The sequence below is a fragment of the Morone saxatilis genome, unplaced genomic scaffold (assembly GCF_004916995.1).
Source record: "Morone saxatilis isolate NCDOM2014 unplaced genomic scaffold, NCSU_SB_2.0 Contig19, whole genome shotgun sequence".
Classification (NCBI taxonomy): domain Eukaryota; kingdom Metazoa; phylum Chordata; class Actinopteri; family Moronidae; genus Morone; species Morone saxatilis.
The window spans coordinates 7,395,163-7,412,694 of NW_023339751.1; the positions used below are offsets into that span (position 1 = coordinate 7,395,163).

Genomic DNA, 17,532 nt, shown 5'->3' on the forward strand with positions numbered 1-17,532 from the left:
AATATAAAATGCAAAATAAAAAATATAAAATGTATAAATAAGCTGTATAATTGTAGTGCAAGTAAAAATAAAAATATAAGGTGCAGTGAACAGATAAAACATATAAGGTGCTTGGAGACAGTATTATTATGACTGATCAATCAGTTTTACCAATTGCTGTATTTCTTTCAGATATTATTCCATCAGAACACACGCAGCTTGCTGGAAGGACCTTGAAACAGTGTGGCTCTCCAGTAATGGGTCAATCAGGATGTTAGTCATAAAGGGGGACCTGTAATTGCATTCATTATTGAAATGAGTCTGATCCCAGCAAATTATGCTGAAAAACAACATACATTATCTCACTGCAGAGGGGTTAAGAGGAGTCTGTGTAGAGGAAATGTGCCACAAAGTCTGTGCACACCAGGGATTTTCTGTTTAGCAAGAAGCCAGGTTTCTACTATTAGTAGGGACATTAAACAGTCCAATATTGTTGTTGGAGGAATTAACACCCACCTAGGCTGAAATGACTGCAGTTTTTCCTCTCCTTATGCTGGACTACATTTGATCACCAGAGCTTTTGTTTTGCTGGACTATCAGCATGTTGCCAGACTTGTTTAAAATACTTGGAACTGCTACAAGAAGCTAAACAAGAATAAGTCCACTGTAACGCATCCAACTCAGCTTTGATACCCGCAACAGTTCCCTGACTTAGTCAGTTATGGGAGAAATAAACTTGTATATTTTCTTTGTTTTTCCCTTGCCAGGCATACAAACAAACCTCTCCGTCACATCAGTACAGTGTGAACAGTCTGAGCATCCCTCAGGGAGACAGGACTGCAGTTAAATCTCCAGCAGCAGGCTGAAGTGTTTCCTCTGGGTCTCAGCTGCTGTCAGAGACATGTGCCTCAATTCCTTCACTGCGGCAGAGACCTCTGATTCCATGCCATTTGTCAAGGACTGTTCCCGCTTTTTCTCTGCATCTCTTCCCTGCTTCCTCGCTCTCTTTTTTTTTCCAGTTGGTTTTTAATTAAGAAAATATAAACACTCATATTACAACTGCAATCAGATACGTTTATTTCTGGAAACTAGATATGTAGATAGATAAAAATTGTACTCCACCACTTCACTTCACACACACACTGATCGAATGTCATTCATCTTCATTTCAAGATTGTCACAAGTGATTTGGCTGGCAAGTTGTTGAGAATCAAGTGTTCTTAAAACCTTGTCAAATTGAATACATTGTCCGATCCATCTTGAGAGAAGAAAGCAGTGGCATGTATTAATATAGTCAAGGAGGCAGTAAGGTCTGTGAAAATACACCATTTAAGATTATAGAGCCTTGAACATTAAATTATGTCATCTGAAGCTGTTTTCACTTACACCGTGAAGAAGAAATGGTCATCAGAGGACATTTATTGATTTTTATGAAGGAACAAAAGGATCTGACTGCTCTAAAACTGATGAAACTGTAATTGGAATTCATGACACAAAAAATGTAATTTAGTGTAATACATTTTGTAATATCCAAATTCTACCTTAAAGGCTGGTGATATTCAATAGTTTTCTTATTGTCATCAAACCTATTGAGATTTCCTTTGTGCCACAGAGGTCCATTGTTGTTGTTCCTTACACCACATCAGCAGCTAAAAATAGTCCCAAACAAAAATGGCCCACTATTTCCTCCTTTGAGTAAACTTTTCTAAAACCTACAGTGCCCACCTATTTTTCAAATATATAAGTAAGTGTGGAGCTGGTAGCTACAGACAGGCTATGGACGTCAGAAGACTAGTGAGAGACAATTAGGCATTGGTCTTTACATGGGATTTGTTGAGAATAACAACATTTCATCATATCAATATCCGCATTGTCCTTTAATCGGAAAAAGGGCAGCAATTAAGTTAGAGCTCACAAAGTGGTACATCTAGATTCAGATCCTAGGAGATAAAAAGCTGTGGCTGCATTAAATGTTCCGTGACTGACTCTCAAAGGAAGGATAAACGAAGGACTCTTGAAACATTTATGGGCACAGAGCACTGACCTACGGCTCCTCAAACGGTTGTCTGTGTAAATGTAGACGCTTAAATAATCCCTATAATAACCGGGTTTATTCCTTCAGTTGCCTTCAATATCCTCAGGCTGTTTACTCTTATGTCTTCACCTGAGGCAATAATATGTTTATTCACATTAAGAATCACTTTAAATCCAGCAACCTCTTTTTAGCTACATGCCTTTCATGTCAAGTGGCCGCAGTTTCATCAGTCTATTCAGAGCGCACACGGGGAAAAGCCTGCAGTGCTCTAATGGTATCTGAAGAGACCATGAGTGTATCAGAATTAAAGGTAGAGTGAGAAAATCAAAAGTCATTGTGGAAACGCAGCATTTACATGTAGAGGGGCTGAGCGGTCTGAGTGATGAGGCAATTACTTTATAACATCTGCTCTTTCAATTACCATGGGAGGATAAAAAGAGGGAGAGAGGGGTTAATAGATAAGGGAAACTCACCATTCAGCTAATGAAGTTTAATACGATCTCTTCCTCAGATTAGAATATAACCGTGTTTACTTTTGCAGAAATTCTTCAGTGTCAGCTTGCTCAAATGGAATAAACCACACAGTTCACAGCAGATAAAGTTAGATGAATACCAATCAAGCGTTGAGAAGAGGTGAGGAGAAAACCTTTCAGCTTTAAACACCTCGGTGACTCAGATGAAGTGGAGATATTAAGCAAATTTCAAATGGGTTTTCATTATCTTGAGTGAGAGAAAAAGGTCCAGATTCTACAGAAAATCCCCCTCCTTCTGTGCTCCAGTGGGATGTTTTGCCTACACACTAAGTGTCATCCAGGTGCTCTAAAATAACCAGACATTGGTAAACATAATTATTGAATTCCCTGGGAAAACAGAAAATACCCTAAATGGTCAAAGTGGAATCAGATCAGGAGAGTAAATGTCAGACGCAGACTAAAATAAAGAAAGCTCTGGAAGAAAGAACTTTAAAAGCTTGCGTGTGGTTCACTATATCCTTATACCAAATACCTCCAACATTTATCTTTATTCACAGGTAAGACAGCGTTGACTTTTGAACTGCCAGTTAAACCAACATCTCATCTCTGTGTTCAAAAGTCCTGACAGCGTAATAATATATTTATACAATTTCTCACAGAGATTTCCATTTTGCTTTTTTTCTTATTTCATATTACTGTTTCGGCAGACTACCTTAGATATGTCAGCGCACTCCACAGCAGGTGCAGATCATTGCAGTAAACATAAAGGAAAACTCAACTTTAGTTCACTTCAGTCTCAACTTTGTTGTTGCTTTGACAAAAAGACATTCCTGCTGGTCTATCTGAGAGACAGCTGGAGGCACACAGTGACCAATAGTTGCTCGTAGAAAACCCACACATCGCTCAGCTCTTCGTTGCCCAATTCTTTCCCCTCACTGTTTTGGTTTTTCAGCACAACTTTGTGTTTTTTGGATCACTCTTAACACTGCCATAGATTGTTTCCATTCATAGTCGGCAGCTGTTGTTTAGCAAAAAAAGCTCTAAAACCCCACTGCACACTACCTGCCGACCATCAAACAGCAGACAGACGCAGCCTTGACCAGGAGCGTATCCAGTGAGTTGGCCTGAGGTGTCCAATCAGGTTTTATTATCCTAAAGTATGATTAGCTATCTGCCCGGTCAGAAGGCGACCTTAGTTTGAACCAACTGTTTGATGAGTAGTTCTTTTTTAAGGACTCAGAATAAAACATATGGAAGCTTTATATTAAATTTGTGTGTGTGTTAGCGCTCCATACACCACTGGTAGTGACTAACTGGTGAGCAGATATTTCCCTCAGGAACAAACCAGAGCTAAAAGAGAGTGACTATTTGCAAGTAAAACAACACCGTATGAATGTTAAGGTCGTTATCTGATAGATGGTGGTATTGGACATGATGTAAAACATAATTTGATGTTTAGCTGCAGGAGATCTTGTCCTTCTTCTGGGAAAAAGTCAACAACTTCAAACTCTGTGTACGGAGGATAAGAAATGAGGTGGGTGGCATTATGGGTCTTTTTGAACCACCAGACACTGTCCAGTCCTATATAAAATTAAGCTGAAGAAACATTCATTAAGATGTAATTTGTGTCTAGAATGAATGTGTAAATTACATTTATTTACACTATACAACTGTAAAAATAAATCCTTTATGATTGGGAGGATGATTAATAAAGTTTCTCTTATGTACTGTGGGGTTTTTAATTATTTGAGAGGTCAATTCCCATTGCTTTGGGATGGACAGTTAAGTATTGCTAAATCTCTTAAGTAAAAAAAACAAAACAAATTGGATTCTATAAATGGGGGTGGTAAAATTGGTTTTGAATTGCAAATTAGTATGCAGTGTGCACAACTTTGGTGCATCTCAAGGAGAGCAGAAATTATAGAGATGATGGAAAACTAGATAACGCCAGGTATTTTCTTGTTGATCTTTTATGGTCACATTTTTATCTGTGTGGGTGCTCCAAAATAACCTTGTTTGCAAAGACTCAGCATCTAAATGCATCTAAATATAGAGAAAATTGTTCATACTGCACCATAGGGAGGACAATATCCTGTACATTGCAATAGCTTTCTCAATCTCTCTTCTTTCTTGTTTTTCCATTCTCATCTACACTAATCTCCTCTGTCTAGAGAAACAGTTACTGCAGCCCTGCAGTTGGCATTAAATCTGCTGACTGCACTCCACTATCAGTGACTGTCCCCACTTCAGCTCCCCCAGGGGCAGCTGAATTAATATATGACTGAACCTTACACATTTATGGTATTTCAATAAGGTTCAGTGGCAGAACAGAGCTGTGGAGGAACATATAGCAGGAGGCATTAGTCGTTTGGATTAGGACTTTTAATTGGTCTGTGTGAAATAAAAGTAAAAATGAAACCCTGTGATCATAAAATCTGTCTCATGCCGGTGTAAAGTAAGAGCAACAACAAAGAGGGAACTGGTCACCCTATTAAGGAGCAGAACAGAGGAAGAAAAGATGAGAGGAAGGGAGGAAGGAAGAGAGGGAGGGCTGAGTTGTTATTTCATGTTGTGTCGCTCTATACAGTCCCAGCAGTGCTTAGGGAATCGCTCTCTACATGAGCCTGATGTGCACTCCTCATTATGCTAAGAGGAGTCCCATATAGCTCACTCTCGGATAGCACTGCTTCAGGAGTGGTTGTAGTGGAAGAAAGACACCCAGGAGAAACAAAAAGGGTAAAAAAACCAAACAAACAGGTATGTTGATGGTGGTGCAGAGCGAGAGAGAGACAAAGAGAGTCTCTGTTCTCTCATCAGCTTAATTGCTTTTGCTGTGAGGTGTCCATTAAGATGGTTGTTAAATTTAAGTTTAATATTAATGATACTGTTTTGAGATTTTTTACTTGTTGCTGATCCATGCTTCCCAACCTTTCCTGCACTGATGTTACTGGTGCAATTTAATTCAATAGCTCACAGGATCCCACTCAAACACTGTCAGTTACTGTAACATTTTGACAGATCTCCTCATCTCTAATACACCAAAGCCATATTAAACCGGTGCCCGCTGAGCTCTGCCACTCACATCCTGGCAGTATTTTTAAGAAGAATCTATAGGAAGTATTTCACATTCCCAGTGGTACAGCATAATATTTAACACAATGTGAAAGGAATAGTTCAGCATTTTTGCTTTCTTGTCATGATTTATATGGAGAGATTGATACCCCTACGATGGCTGCAAAACATGTAAAAAATGTGAATGCTCCTGGAGCCGGTATTCCAATTCTGCCAATAGATTCTCCTAAATGTCACACTGGAACTTTAATTCCTGTAAAACAGTGAATTATGGTTTCTATTTTCGTATTGGTCAGCATTTGAGCCAGGCTAGTGATTTCCCCACTTCCTGTCTTTATGCTTTATGCTAAGCTAAATGGCTGCTAGGTGTAGCTTCATACTTTCCCGACAAACAATTGACAGTATATGGTACAAACATGAAAGTGTTATCAATCTTCTCATCTCTCAGAAATCTCTCTGGCTTTGAAAATACAGAGGGAATTAAGACATGTTTATCTTCCACAGCAGCCCTACGCATCTCTGCAATTTGGTAGCCCAGTACACAACAAAAGATTTTGAAGGACAATAAAAATTGATCTACAATTGCACAGTTTAGTGTGCGTGCTGGTGTTGGGGAGAAAATCACAGCAGCTCTTTTTGTCACTTGGCAATTCCCACATGACTTGTAAGCTTCTCAATGAGGTGGGATGGAGGGATCTTCCCTCTCGCAGGCCCCAGTTCATGATGTAGGCAGATGAGGTGGGTGTATTTTTACACATAAATCTTACCCGGAGCAGCTTTAGGACCAGGTGATGGCCACATCAGTGAGGGCGGAGCAAGATGTAACATTTTATAATGCTATCCAAAGCTGCACCTTGTATTTGTTACCCACTGTATTTCATAAAGCACTTGACTTGAGTTCAAACAAGCAAATGCATATGAAAATGTCTGTCATACAGAATGAGTATTTTAAGAGGATTTCTGGGCTTGGGGTATAAATTCTTTATGAGTCTTACACAGTCCGGTGTATATTGCTCTCTGGCTCGAAGCCATACTGCTCTCAGGGTAAAGCACGGAAAAGGGTGAGAGGTGAGGGAGCACTTGACATTATAAAACACAATTTAATATTGACAACAGAAGCTCACCAACGCTGCCTGCTCTACCCTGTTGCATCAGCCTGATAGTGTGCCTGTCGGGCAGACCACACACACTACAGCGAGGAGGATTAACATGCGGAGAGGGAAAGGAAAATGCAGTCAAGACAAGGAGGCGAGGATGAAGATGATTGAAGAAAAGAATTTAATTAGTCTGGGTTTAGCAGGGGTTGTTGTTGTTTTTTTACGTTTATTTTATTATTTTTTTCAGCGATAAAATAAAGGAAATGTTGTCAATAATATAATGAAGAGGTTTAATCTATTTTTGTTGTTAACAGAGATTCATTTTGTCTCACCAATATCTTGCTGTTGAATTTATTTATAGACATATTTTTTCTTGACAAAATGACTACTAAAAGCCACATTGTTACTACCTTGCATATATAACATTCTTATTCTTCCTCCTTTTTGGTTGCAGAGGAATCATTAACTGCCTTAGGGGATACTTAATTTCCCACAAACACAGTCTCTCCTTAATAATAGCCCTTTGAGACTACTGGTACCTCTACTGCTGACAATCAATGTGCTAACAGTGGTACATCTGCTAGGATCCACTTTTAGTTTTATGTTCTTTAATAAATCAAAATGAACGTCTCGTGAATTTAATTTATTGCGTACACAAGGGAGAAGAACTCTTAGAGTGGAATCGGCAGTTTTTGAGATGTTCTCTGTCTTTATACTAAATAACAAAAACAATCCCACACCTCATTCATCAGATCGAATTTTCTCATAACAAAAGTCTCCTTTCTCATACTTAGTATTGACTGGTTACCGCATACATGATTCAAGGTTTAGATAATAATGTCTGCCCTCTGTCTTCTCTCAGAAGGTCAAAACAAGTGTTACTTTCACACCATAGCTGTTAAATCACAATTTATTCAACTACACACCCAGAACACCCTAGCAACAACCTAGCAACACATCATCTTACCAGCAACAACCTAGCTCTGACCTTGTAACAACCCAGCGACCACTAGCAACACCTTAAAGTACCTTAAAGTCAAGGATTTAGTGGCATCCAGCGGTGAACTTGTGGATGGCGACTTACTGAGCACTGCTCGCGTCTCTATCTGCCGACCTGGGTTCATGTTGACTTTACTGGCTAAATCTAGTCTTGCTGAAATAAAACAGCTCCTCATAACAATAACTCTGTCTTAATTAGATGCTTTCTATCACCCACACACCATATGCCAAAAAGTCATTCGTGGGTGGACGTTTGGTTGTTTCGAATATGTAAGGCCACCCTGTTCTGGTGTTTAGCAGTATTTATTTACTCAAACATGAATATATGCAGATAGGTATTTTACATTTTTTTTGTACACAACTGGGAACATTTCCATGTAGACTGTAATATTCCCACTGAAACAAGGCCACCTATATATAGCAAAAGCAGTGCTGACTCATGCTTTAATGCTTGCATGCTGCTCCTTTTGTGCCTATTGATCAATCTGTTTAACAATATATTAAACAAAAGGGCCACAAAAATAACTTTTTATGTAATATTCGGATTGTAAATTGTTAACAATAAGATAACAAGGTGATACAAGTGTGCTGTTATCAGATAGATTGAACAGGAACTGGAATAATTGTACTGCCATCCCAGAGTTGAATTGTAGGAATTAAATAGGAAGATAGAGGCTCTTGCTCATGAAGCTTCCAGCATTATGCTGCACTCTGCTGGTGGTGTATGACTAGTACACATCCTGTAACTCTAATATTAATCTGCACACATAAAAAAAAACATTAATTTCCTAATTACCTCCGTATGTGATTGACTACTCCAACACAAATGTATTCCGTTCTACAGAATAATGATTGTTAATCTTCCTGTGCATATGTTTTGACGTTGCATAACTTACCACTGACAACCCAGCTCTAATTCCTTTCATGTGTGAGCATAATCGGCCAATTAACCGTATTACAATTCGGGTCCTACTTCATCATATTCAGAGCTTAAGGAACATCCAGATAGATGGATGTGACTCCTAGTATTTATCTGATGGGGGACCTAGAAGTAGATCAATACTGTGTGTTGCAATGATGAATACAGTCTGTCTAGATGAACTGGTGTGCTGTTTACAAACTGTCAAACACAAAGATTGAAACAGTATATCTATATTTTTATCTACTATGATAATTATACGCAGCATATAGCAGCAGTAGCTCAGTGCACTGGAACTTGGCTTGGGAACCTGGTGACCATCAGGTCCAGGTGTGTGGACTGGTAGCTGGAAAGGTACCAATTCACCTCCTTGGCACTGCTATAGTGTCCTTGAGCAATGCACCAAACCCCTGACTGCTCCCAGGGGTGAATCTACGCGGCAGCCCATCACTCCTCCATCTCTCCACATTTGCACATCTATAACCCCTATGTTTGTGATTTCATTTAGCAGTGTTGGGCTAGTTACTCAAAAGGTGTAATTTATTACTCATTACTCTTTTCATAAGTAATATTATTACTTTACTTATTACTCTCTGCCAAAAGTAATTTGTTACACTAGTAGTTATATTACTTTTCAACCAAAATTGTATATTGTTTCCCTTCTCGCCAAATGACTTATAATGATTAAAATCCAGTTTTGTTTGTTAAAATCAAAGTAATGACTATAAGCGTTTCCATCCTCCAAGGTAGTTTGCTTCATGATTACAAAAATGAATGAAGGATTGAAATGTTGGATTTCAAACTAGTAGGGGGTTGCAAACAAAAATAAGGTTGTAACTATTTATCTTTTGGGCGGGCGGTAACTATAATATTATTAATGACATGTATTAGTAATTAGTTACACAACTAGATACTGGGGAAAAGAATATTATTACTGTCCAACACTGGTGTTTATGTATCTATATGTATGTGAGGAAGAAATGTAATTAAGTGAATCATGATCATCTTCATGTGAAAGTATCTTGATCTGTTGCTCTTTTACCTTTCAGCAAGTGAGTAAATATTAATATGAGCAAACACATACAAGGTACAAACTGTATGTTTCTGCATTGTAAATAAAGTTAGAGAATAAAAAAAGAATTCCCAAGGCGCCAAGGGAAGTCGTGTTTATACCACATGACTTCCACGTTTCAGTGTAGTCGCTTCTCATTGGCGGAGGCCTGTCCCCGCCCACAACCCCGTGTCTTGTCTTTCCCGCGAACTGAGTGTAGCTGGGTGCTAGGTGACGCAGGGAGGCCTGGGACTCTGTCGCTAGGATTATCTCCAAAAAAAGTAGAAGAAAAAACAGCGTTTAAACTCGCAAACATGGCAAAGCAAAGCTCCCTCTTCAATTTTTTCACCAAGTCTCCGCCGCCGGTGTCCAAGCCGAAGCAGAGTCCCTCTCCGACCGAGGCGGACCTGCCTTGTTCCGTAGAGAAGTCCAACTCCTCTCCGAAAGAGCAAGCTAAACAGGCACCAGCACAACAACCGAACAAGACCAGCAAAGGTAAACCGAAAGGCAACTCCAAGCCTGCCAAAGGAGGGTTCAGCAAACTATTTGGCGACAAGCCCCCAGCAGTGGTAAAAAGGTGAGTTAGTTAGCTGTGATAATGTTGGGAGCGGTGTATTTACTGGAAACACGTTTTGCACTGTTTTTCTTTTTCTCCTCCTCTGCTGAAGATGGTCTGCGAGGCCCCCATAAGATGCATTTGGTTGAGTCGGAAAAAAAAGCAGCTTAAATATACATGCATGTGCTTTTGCTACAACTTGTTTCGTTTTCATTTGATAGGTGGGTTTGGACGTGCTTTCGGTCATAGTTGAAATGACTCAAGTGCTGCAGCCCGTGCTGTATGAGGGTTGTCTCTTAGTGAAGTCAGTGCTAATGCCTCTCATGTGGAACAAAAAGGTTAAATGTGAAATGTACTAGTGATTGTGCATTGACATGTTAGAGCCACATGAGATAAGATACACTTTATTGATCCCACTCTGGGTATTAGCTAGTAGTTTAATCATGGCTGCTCATAATACAGTAAAACCCAGCTCATAATTTAAGTGTGGCCCTGAATGTAAACACAGCAATGATGCAGGGGACTTGAGTGGATATTTAAGTCAATACCTGTAACACTAGTGCCCAGAAAACCATTCCAAGTCATTTATAAAACCTACACACAAACTATGAGTTAAACTGGGGAGTCTTCAGCATAACATTGATGTTGTGTAACATTTAATAAAATGTGCAACTGCATGTTAAAAGGATGTGTGGACTTTCTTTGTGCGTGAGTCAGTTTAGTCAAAATGTGCAACGGACAGTACAGTCGGTTAACTTTTGCTTGTAGATTTTCAGGCGTGTCCCAGTTTCATTTGTTGATAACATGTCAGTAGCTTTGAGTAGTAGTAGTAGTAGTAGCAGGGGTCTCAAATTCAAATATATGATAATGACATCTCATAACATTTAAGTACTATAAGAAACTGCAAATTCTGAAAATATAGACATTTCTATACATTTATTAAAATCATTTTTTTTTAATCATCTTTGTTGTTCACAGCCAGACAACAAGGCCTGACACCTATATGAAGGGGTAGTTTAAATTGATAAGAAACAACTAGAAGAAGTAAATAATAGTAATAATTGTGCAAAAGGGATGCAGGACTGGAAGTGGCCCCCTTGACCAGCAGTTTGAGACCCCTGATGTATAGTAATATCAGTAATATGAGCTGTTAACACACTGTCTTGGTCCTGGTTAATATACTGTATGACCTAAATATGTGTTTTCCACCTTCAGCAGTTCCTCATGCTCGTTTAATGCTGGTGCCCTCGTGTGGGCAAAACTGGAGGGACACCCCTGGTGGCCATGCATGGTGGTGCCCCAACCTCTGACTGGACAGCAGATGAGGGGCAAGGGACGCAACCAACGCATACACGTCCATTTCTTTGATGAACCCCCGACTAGAGGATGGGTCAGCACCAAATATATCAGAGAGTACCAAGGTTGGCTACATTTACTCCCTCGGTTAATGTTTATAATAATCTTAAAGCTGTGACTCGTCCTCCAGATAAACTACATAAGAGCATTTGCTACAGTTGAAGCACATCCCACATCACATTTGTACTGTTACGCAGGCTCTGACAGCACTGATGCTAAAACGGGAGGGGTGTTCTTCAGTGGCAAACCTGTAATCCGTCATGCTATGGAGCTCGCTGATGGAGTCATGACGGACGGCCCTGAAAAAAGATTAAAGATGCCTATTTGTGTGGATCCCTCTGATGAAGAAGAAGAGGATGATGATGACGAAATGGAGGTGACATTGTGATTATAATTGATTACCGTGTTGACAAATATGGACTTAAAAGTCTGAATTTTACTATAATTAATAGGAATGTTATTCTTATGACTGTCCTCAGTAGTAATATGAATACAGTGTGTTTGTTATATCTAATCAGGTCAGAAATGTGGGATATATATTTATATTTTTCTCTGTCGTCCTTTGTGTTTTTTTTCAGGTTGACAAGTCAACTGTGAGTGATGAAGAGGTCAGCGATGAGGAAGTGAAGTCACCCAAGGGCAGTCGACGTTCATCACGGGCTTCGACTGAAAAGGGAAATAAGGCCAAGCGCCGGCGTATAATTGTAGCCTCAGACAGTGATGGATCAGATGAGGAATTCAAACCAGAACAAGCTGCGCCCAGCAGTGAGGATGAGGAGGAGGAAGAAGAGGGGACGGTGAGCAGTGAAGAGGAGGAACAGGAGAGCACACACGAGTCAGAAGCAGATAGCCCCGTGAAGCCTGCAAAGCGCAAACGTCCCGCAGAAAAGTCCGCTTCTACAAAAGCCAAGGTGCCCATTGCCCCGTCCACTGCGCCAAAACGAGCTCCAGCTGTCGTTGTAGCTGACACAAAGTCTCGTCTGTCAGCGTTCTCTGCCCCGGATAACTTTGAGAGCCAGGCAAACGGATCAGGCACCGGTGGAGGCGCCACAGTTTGGGACCATGAGAAGCTAGAGTGGTTGCAGGATGGCAGGAGGAAAGATGGCGGAAGGCGGCGGCAGTCCGAGGATGGCTACGATCCTACCACCCTGTACGTGCCAGAAGACTTTCTAAACAAAAACACTCCCGGTATGCGTCGGTGGTGGCAGCTCAAATCTAAGATGTTTGATACGGTCATTTTCTACAAGGTGGGGAAGTTTTATGAGCTGTACCACATGGATGCCGTGATCGGAGTCAATGAGATGGGACTAACTTTCATGAAGGGGAACTGGGCCCACTCAGGCTTTCCAGAGATCGGCTTTGGACGGTTCTCAGATGTTCTAGTCCAGAAAGGCTACAAGGTGGCCCGTGTGGAGCAGACGGAGACCCCAGAGATGATGGAAACGCGCTGTAAGGCCATGGCTAAGCCCACAAAGTTTGACCGCGTGGTGAGAAGAGAGGTGTGCCGGATTATCACACGCGGTACTCAAACCTACAGCGTGTTGGACGGTGCTCCCTCTGAGAGTCAGAGCAAGTTCCTGCTCAGTTTAAAGGAAAAGGCTGAAGAGGAAAGCTCTGGCCGTTGTCGTACCTATGGAGTCTGCTTCGTAGACACCTCTGTGGGTTACTTCCATGTTGGTCAGTTCCCAGACGATCGTCACTGCTCACGACTGCGCACCCTGATAGCACACTTTGCCCCAGCCGAGGTGCTCTTTGAAAAAGGCAACCCCTCTGTTGAAACGCGCAAAATACTTAAGGCCTCTCTGTCCTCTGCTCTGCAGGAAGGACTCAGTGCAGGCACCCAGTTTTGGGATGCACAGAAGACCCTTAAAACGCTTTCAGAAGAAGATTACTTCAGGGAGACTGCTGGAAAGGATCAGGGGACCGGGAACAACTATCTCCCTGCTCTTCTAAAAGAGATGACCTCTGAGAGTGATTCTCTGTGCCTTACTCCTAAAGAGGGCTATGAGCTGGCACTCTCAGCACTGGGTGGATGCATTTTCTACCTGAAGAAATGTCTGGTAGACCAAGAGCTGCTCTCCATGGCCAACTTTGAAGAATATGTCCCTGTTGATGTTGAGATGGAGAAAGCCACGGGACCTGCCAGTTTCTTTGCCCAGACTCGTCAGCGGATGGTCCTGGATGGAGTGACTCTGGCCAACTTGGAAATCTTTCAGAATGGGTCTGGAGGAACAGAAGGGACGCTGCTGGAGCGTTTGGACACATGCTCTACCCCGTTTGGAAAGAGGCTGCTGAAGCAGTGGCTCTGTGCTCCTCTGTGTAACCCCACATCCATCAAAGACAGGCTGGACGCAGTGGAGGACCTGATGGAAGCCCAGGCCCAGGCTACTGAGGTTTCAGAGCTGCTGAAGAAGCTACCAGATTTGGAGCGTCTTCTGAGTAAAATCCACAGCATCGGCACCATGAAGAGCCAGGATCATCCTGACAGCAGAGCAGTTCTGTATGAGGAGGTCACCTACAGCAAGCGCAAGATAGCAGACTTCCTCTCAGCACTGGAGGGTTTCAAAACTATGCAGGAGATCATTTCTGTGCTCGCTCCAGTCTCTGGCGAATCTCGATCCACACTGCTCCGCCAAGTTGTCAGTGTGAAAAGTGAGAAGGAAGGGCTCTTTCCTGACCTCTCTGCTGAGCTCACGCGCTGGGAGACGGCCTTCGACCACCAGAAAGCCCGCACTACTGGTGTCATAACCCCTAAAGCAGGCTTTGACCCAGAGTACGACCAGGCTCTGACCGGAGTCAAGAACTGTGAACGAGAGCTGCAGGATTACCTGGACAGACAGAAGAAGAGACTTGGCTGTAAAAACATGGCCTACTGGGGAACTGGGCGAAACCGCTACCAGATGGAGGTGCCTGACAGTGTCTCAGAGAGGAATATTCCTGAGGAGTACGAGGTGAAATCCACGAAGAAAGGCTGGAAGCGTTACGTGACAAAGGAGACCGAGCGGCTGTTCTCTGAGCTTCAAGGATTTGAGGAGAAGAGAGATGCAGCCCTGAAAGACTGCATGAGGAGGCTCTTCTACAACTTTGACAAGAACTACAGAGACTGGAAGACTGGGGTGGAGTGCATGGCAGTGCTGGGTAATTACATGCCCTTTGTTCTCGTTAATCAGCATTATTTTTTTTACAGCATACATCATTAAAATTTGTCACGTGAGACATTTAAAGTGTTGGTACAAAATTGAGCGTAATTGTGTTAAATTGTTAAACTGCATTGCAGGTGCCTGCTCTCAATACACTTCCTGCAGATGTTACTGATATATATCCATAATGTGTATTAGATGATGATGTTGCAGCAGAGTGCTTGTTAAAAATCGTGCCATCATTAAGCACCTATTCCATTTAAAACTTGGCTAAGCTGACAGTAATTAGTTCTTCATTCTTATGGAAATCATGCACTGGTGTTTGCTGTGAGGGAGAGATAATTGCATAGTTTATTACTGATCTCTGGTGCGGTAACATAATGTGCTTTATAATGTGTTTTTCTTAAGCTGGGCCTTCCCTCAGCCACAGGTTTATTTATTTAATTTTAAGAGCTGCGCTGCAAAATCATCTCATAAAATCCTAAGAAAGCAGGTAGCAATAATATGTTTAAGGATGAACCACTTAATTCCTCTTTACCTTTTTATTACTAATGAATTGTCAATGGTTTTCAGATGTGCTGCTGGCATTGTCGCGCTACAGTCAGGGTGGGGACGGGCCAATGACCAGGCCAGAGGTGGTACTCCCCGAGGGTGATGACCAGGCAGTGCCTTTCCTTGACCTCACTGGATCCCGCCACCCTTGTGTCACCAAGACCTTCTTTGGCGACGACTTCATCCCCAATGATATCTACATTGGCTGCCCTGGTAGCGGTGAAAGTGATGAGGAAAAAAGTGATGCCTCCTGCGTCCTCGTCACAGGGCCAAACATGGGCGGAAAGTCTACGCTCATGAGACAGGTGGGTCAGTTGAAGATGTTTTCTCCATGTGTGTGAAAGTTAACAGAAGGAAGAAAGTAATGCACACCCATGTGAACAGCACAGGTCTTTGAAGTGTCTGTTGGCCCACATTGAGATACTGTTCTGCTCTTTTTGTACAGTGTGGACTGGTGATCATTTTAGCTCAGCTGGGTTGCTATGTTCCCGCTGAGAGCCTGCGCTTCACTCCAGTTGACAGGGTCTTCACTCGGCTGGGAGCCTCGGATCGTATTATGGCTGGTAACATCATGAGCTCCTTTAATGTAACACACATGGGGAAATGCATTAAGCTTCCACTTCATGGGCTAAGCTTCTGTTATCCAATATGTCTTCTTTAGGAGAGAGTACCTTCTTTGTGGAGCTAAGTGAAACTGCCAGCATCCTGCACCATGCCACCAAACACTCGCTTGTGCTCCTGGATGAATTAGGTACGTTTGGTGTTGCTTATTAAGGGTTATTCATAGTAACTGTGAACATCAGAGGCTGTCTTCTCAGCACTGTTTTGTGAGGTGTAACCATTCAGCTGTGAACTGTTTGCAGGAAGGGGCACAGCCACATATGATGGCACAGCGATTGCGAGTGCGGTTGTGAAGGAGCTTGCTGAGAAGATCTGCTGCCGCACGCTCTTCTCTACACATTACCACTCCCTGGTGGAGGACTACGCCAACAACCATGCTGTGCGGTTGGGCCACATGGTGAGTACAGCAATGCAGAACACGCTAAATACTGCCAGGCAGACAGTTTCTGGACCGAAAAATGGAAAAGGCTGTTAAACAGGGAAATATCTTCTGTATTGTGGATTTGTTTTTAAAAGCTGACTGTTTTTCCTTTATATGTAGTGGAGTCGTGTTTCTGTGTAGATAACTTCTTATCCACTCACTGCTATTCAGTTATAAAGTTTATTTCTCTCAATGAAACAGTAGAAGTTATATTTCTTGGTTTCTTACAGAGCCTGGTTGGTAGTCATTTGTTCCAAACTGTCAAATCAACACCGCAGAAACCATATCCTACTATGTTTGTGTAGGTGGCACAACGTTGCGTTCGACAGGAAAAACACAAACTACACCCAGAGTTTGACTTCAGTGCAGAAACAATGTCCCAACGCAGCATCTAAACTGTACTAGACTGTGTAGAGGGAACAACAAGTGGAACGAAAGCAATAACTCAAAAGAGTTCAAGTTGAGAGAATGAATTCAGTAGTTTGTGGGCACATCTACACTCGAGCACAGCTGCTTTCCTGGTGCAATCATTGTGGGTGCTCTAACCACAACGTGTAACTGAAGTTTCTATTATGTGCACAAATGAATAATTGCAGGTTGTGTTGTTTGACCGTTGCTCTCATAAAAGCTGCAGTGCAGTAAAGTAACATTTTGTCTGTTTTTGTGCAGAGCACAACACGTGATTCAGAAAACATGTAGTGCCCTGCTATTAAGTATAATGTCCCTGTTTTGTTACTGTTTAGGCGTGCATGGTGGAGAACGAGTGTGAGGATCCAAGTCAAGAGACCATCACGTTCCTCTACAAGTTCATCACCGGTGCTTGTCCAAAAAGTTACGGCTTTAACGCTGCTCGACTTGCCAGCCTGCCAGAGGAGGTCATCCAATCAGGACACAGGAAGGCCAGAGAGTTTGAGAAGAACACAATCAGCCTCAGACTCTTCAAGTATGTATTTGTATCAGGGCTAAGAAATTCTGTACCGGTAGTTGCATCCAAAGCAAAGATTTAAACTTGGTATTAATAAACAGCAAAGCTTACTTTTGATTTTTCTCTTCTCTTCTCTTGCAGGAAGCTCTGCCAGTTTGCTGAAGGTGGTACACTGGGCAACACACACTTTGCTTCACTTGTTCAGATGCTCAACACACTGTAGTAAACACTCTGTAAACATGCTTTGTTCTTGCTGAGTTTTTGTTTTCAGCACTTGGAAAAAACACTACTGTAATGATCTAATAAAGTTTATTTTTAAAAAATGACAATGTTTCA

General features: G+C 41.9%; 1 protein-coding gene across 2 annotated transcripts; it reads left to right on the forward strand.

Annotated features, from left to right (window-relative positions):
• Positions 1–9,939: 9,939 nt before the first annotated feature.
• Positions 9,940–17,522, forward strand: msh6 (mutS homolog 6 (E. coli)). 2 transcript variants are annotated; one of them, XM_035664117.1, is made up of 10 exons: positions 9,940–10,202; positions 11,397–11,602; positions 11,735–11,913; positions 12,116–14,675; positions 15,251–15,534; positions 15,675–15,792; positions 15,891–15,980; positions 16,093–16,247; positions 17,015–17,214; positions 17,338–17,522. In XM_035664117.1, exons 1-10 carry the CDS (start codon positions 9,940–9,942, stop codon positions 17,417–17,419), a joined length of 4,137 nt encoding a protein of 1,378 aa, XP_035520010.1. In that variant the 3' UTR covers positions 17,420–17,522. The 2 variants fall into 2 exon arrangements, with proteins under 2 accessions (XP_035520010.1, XP_035520011.1); XM_035664118.1 differs by having other exon boundaries at positions 11,400–11,602; positions 17,338–17,419.
• Positions 17,523–17,532: the final 10 nt, after the last annotated feature.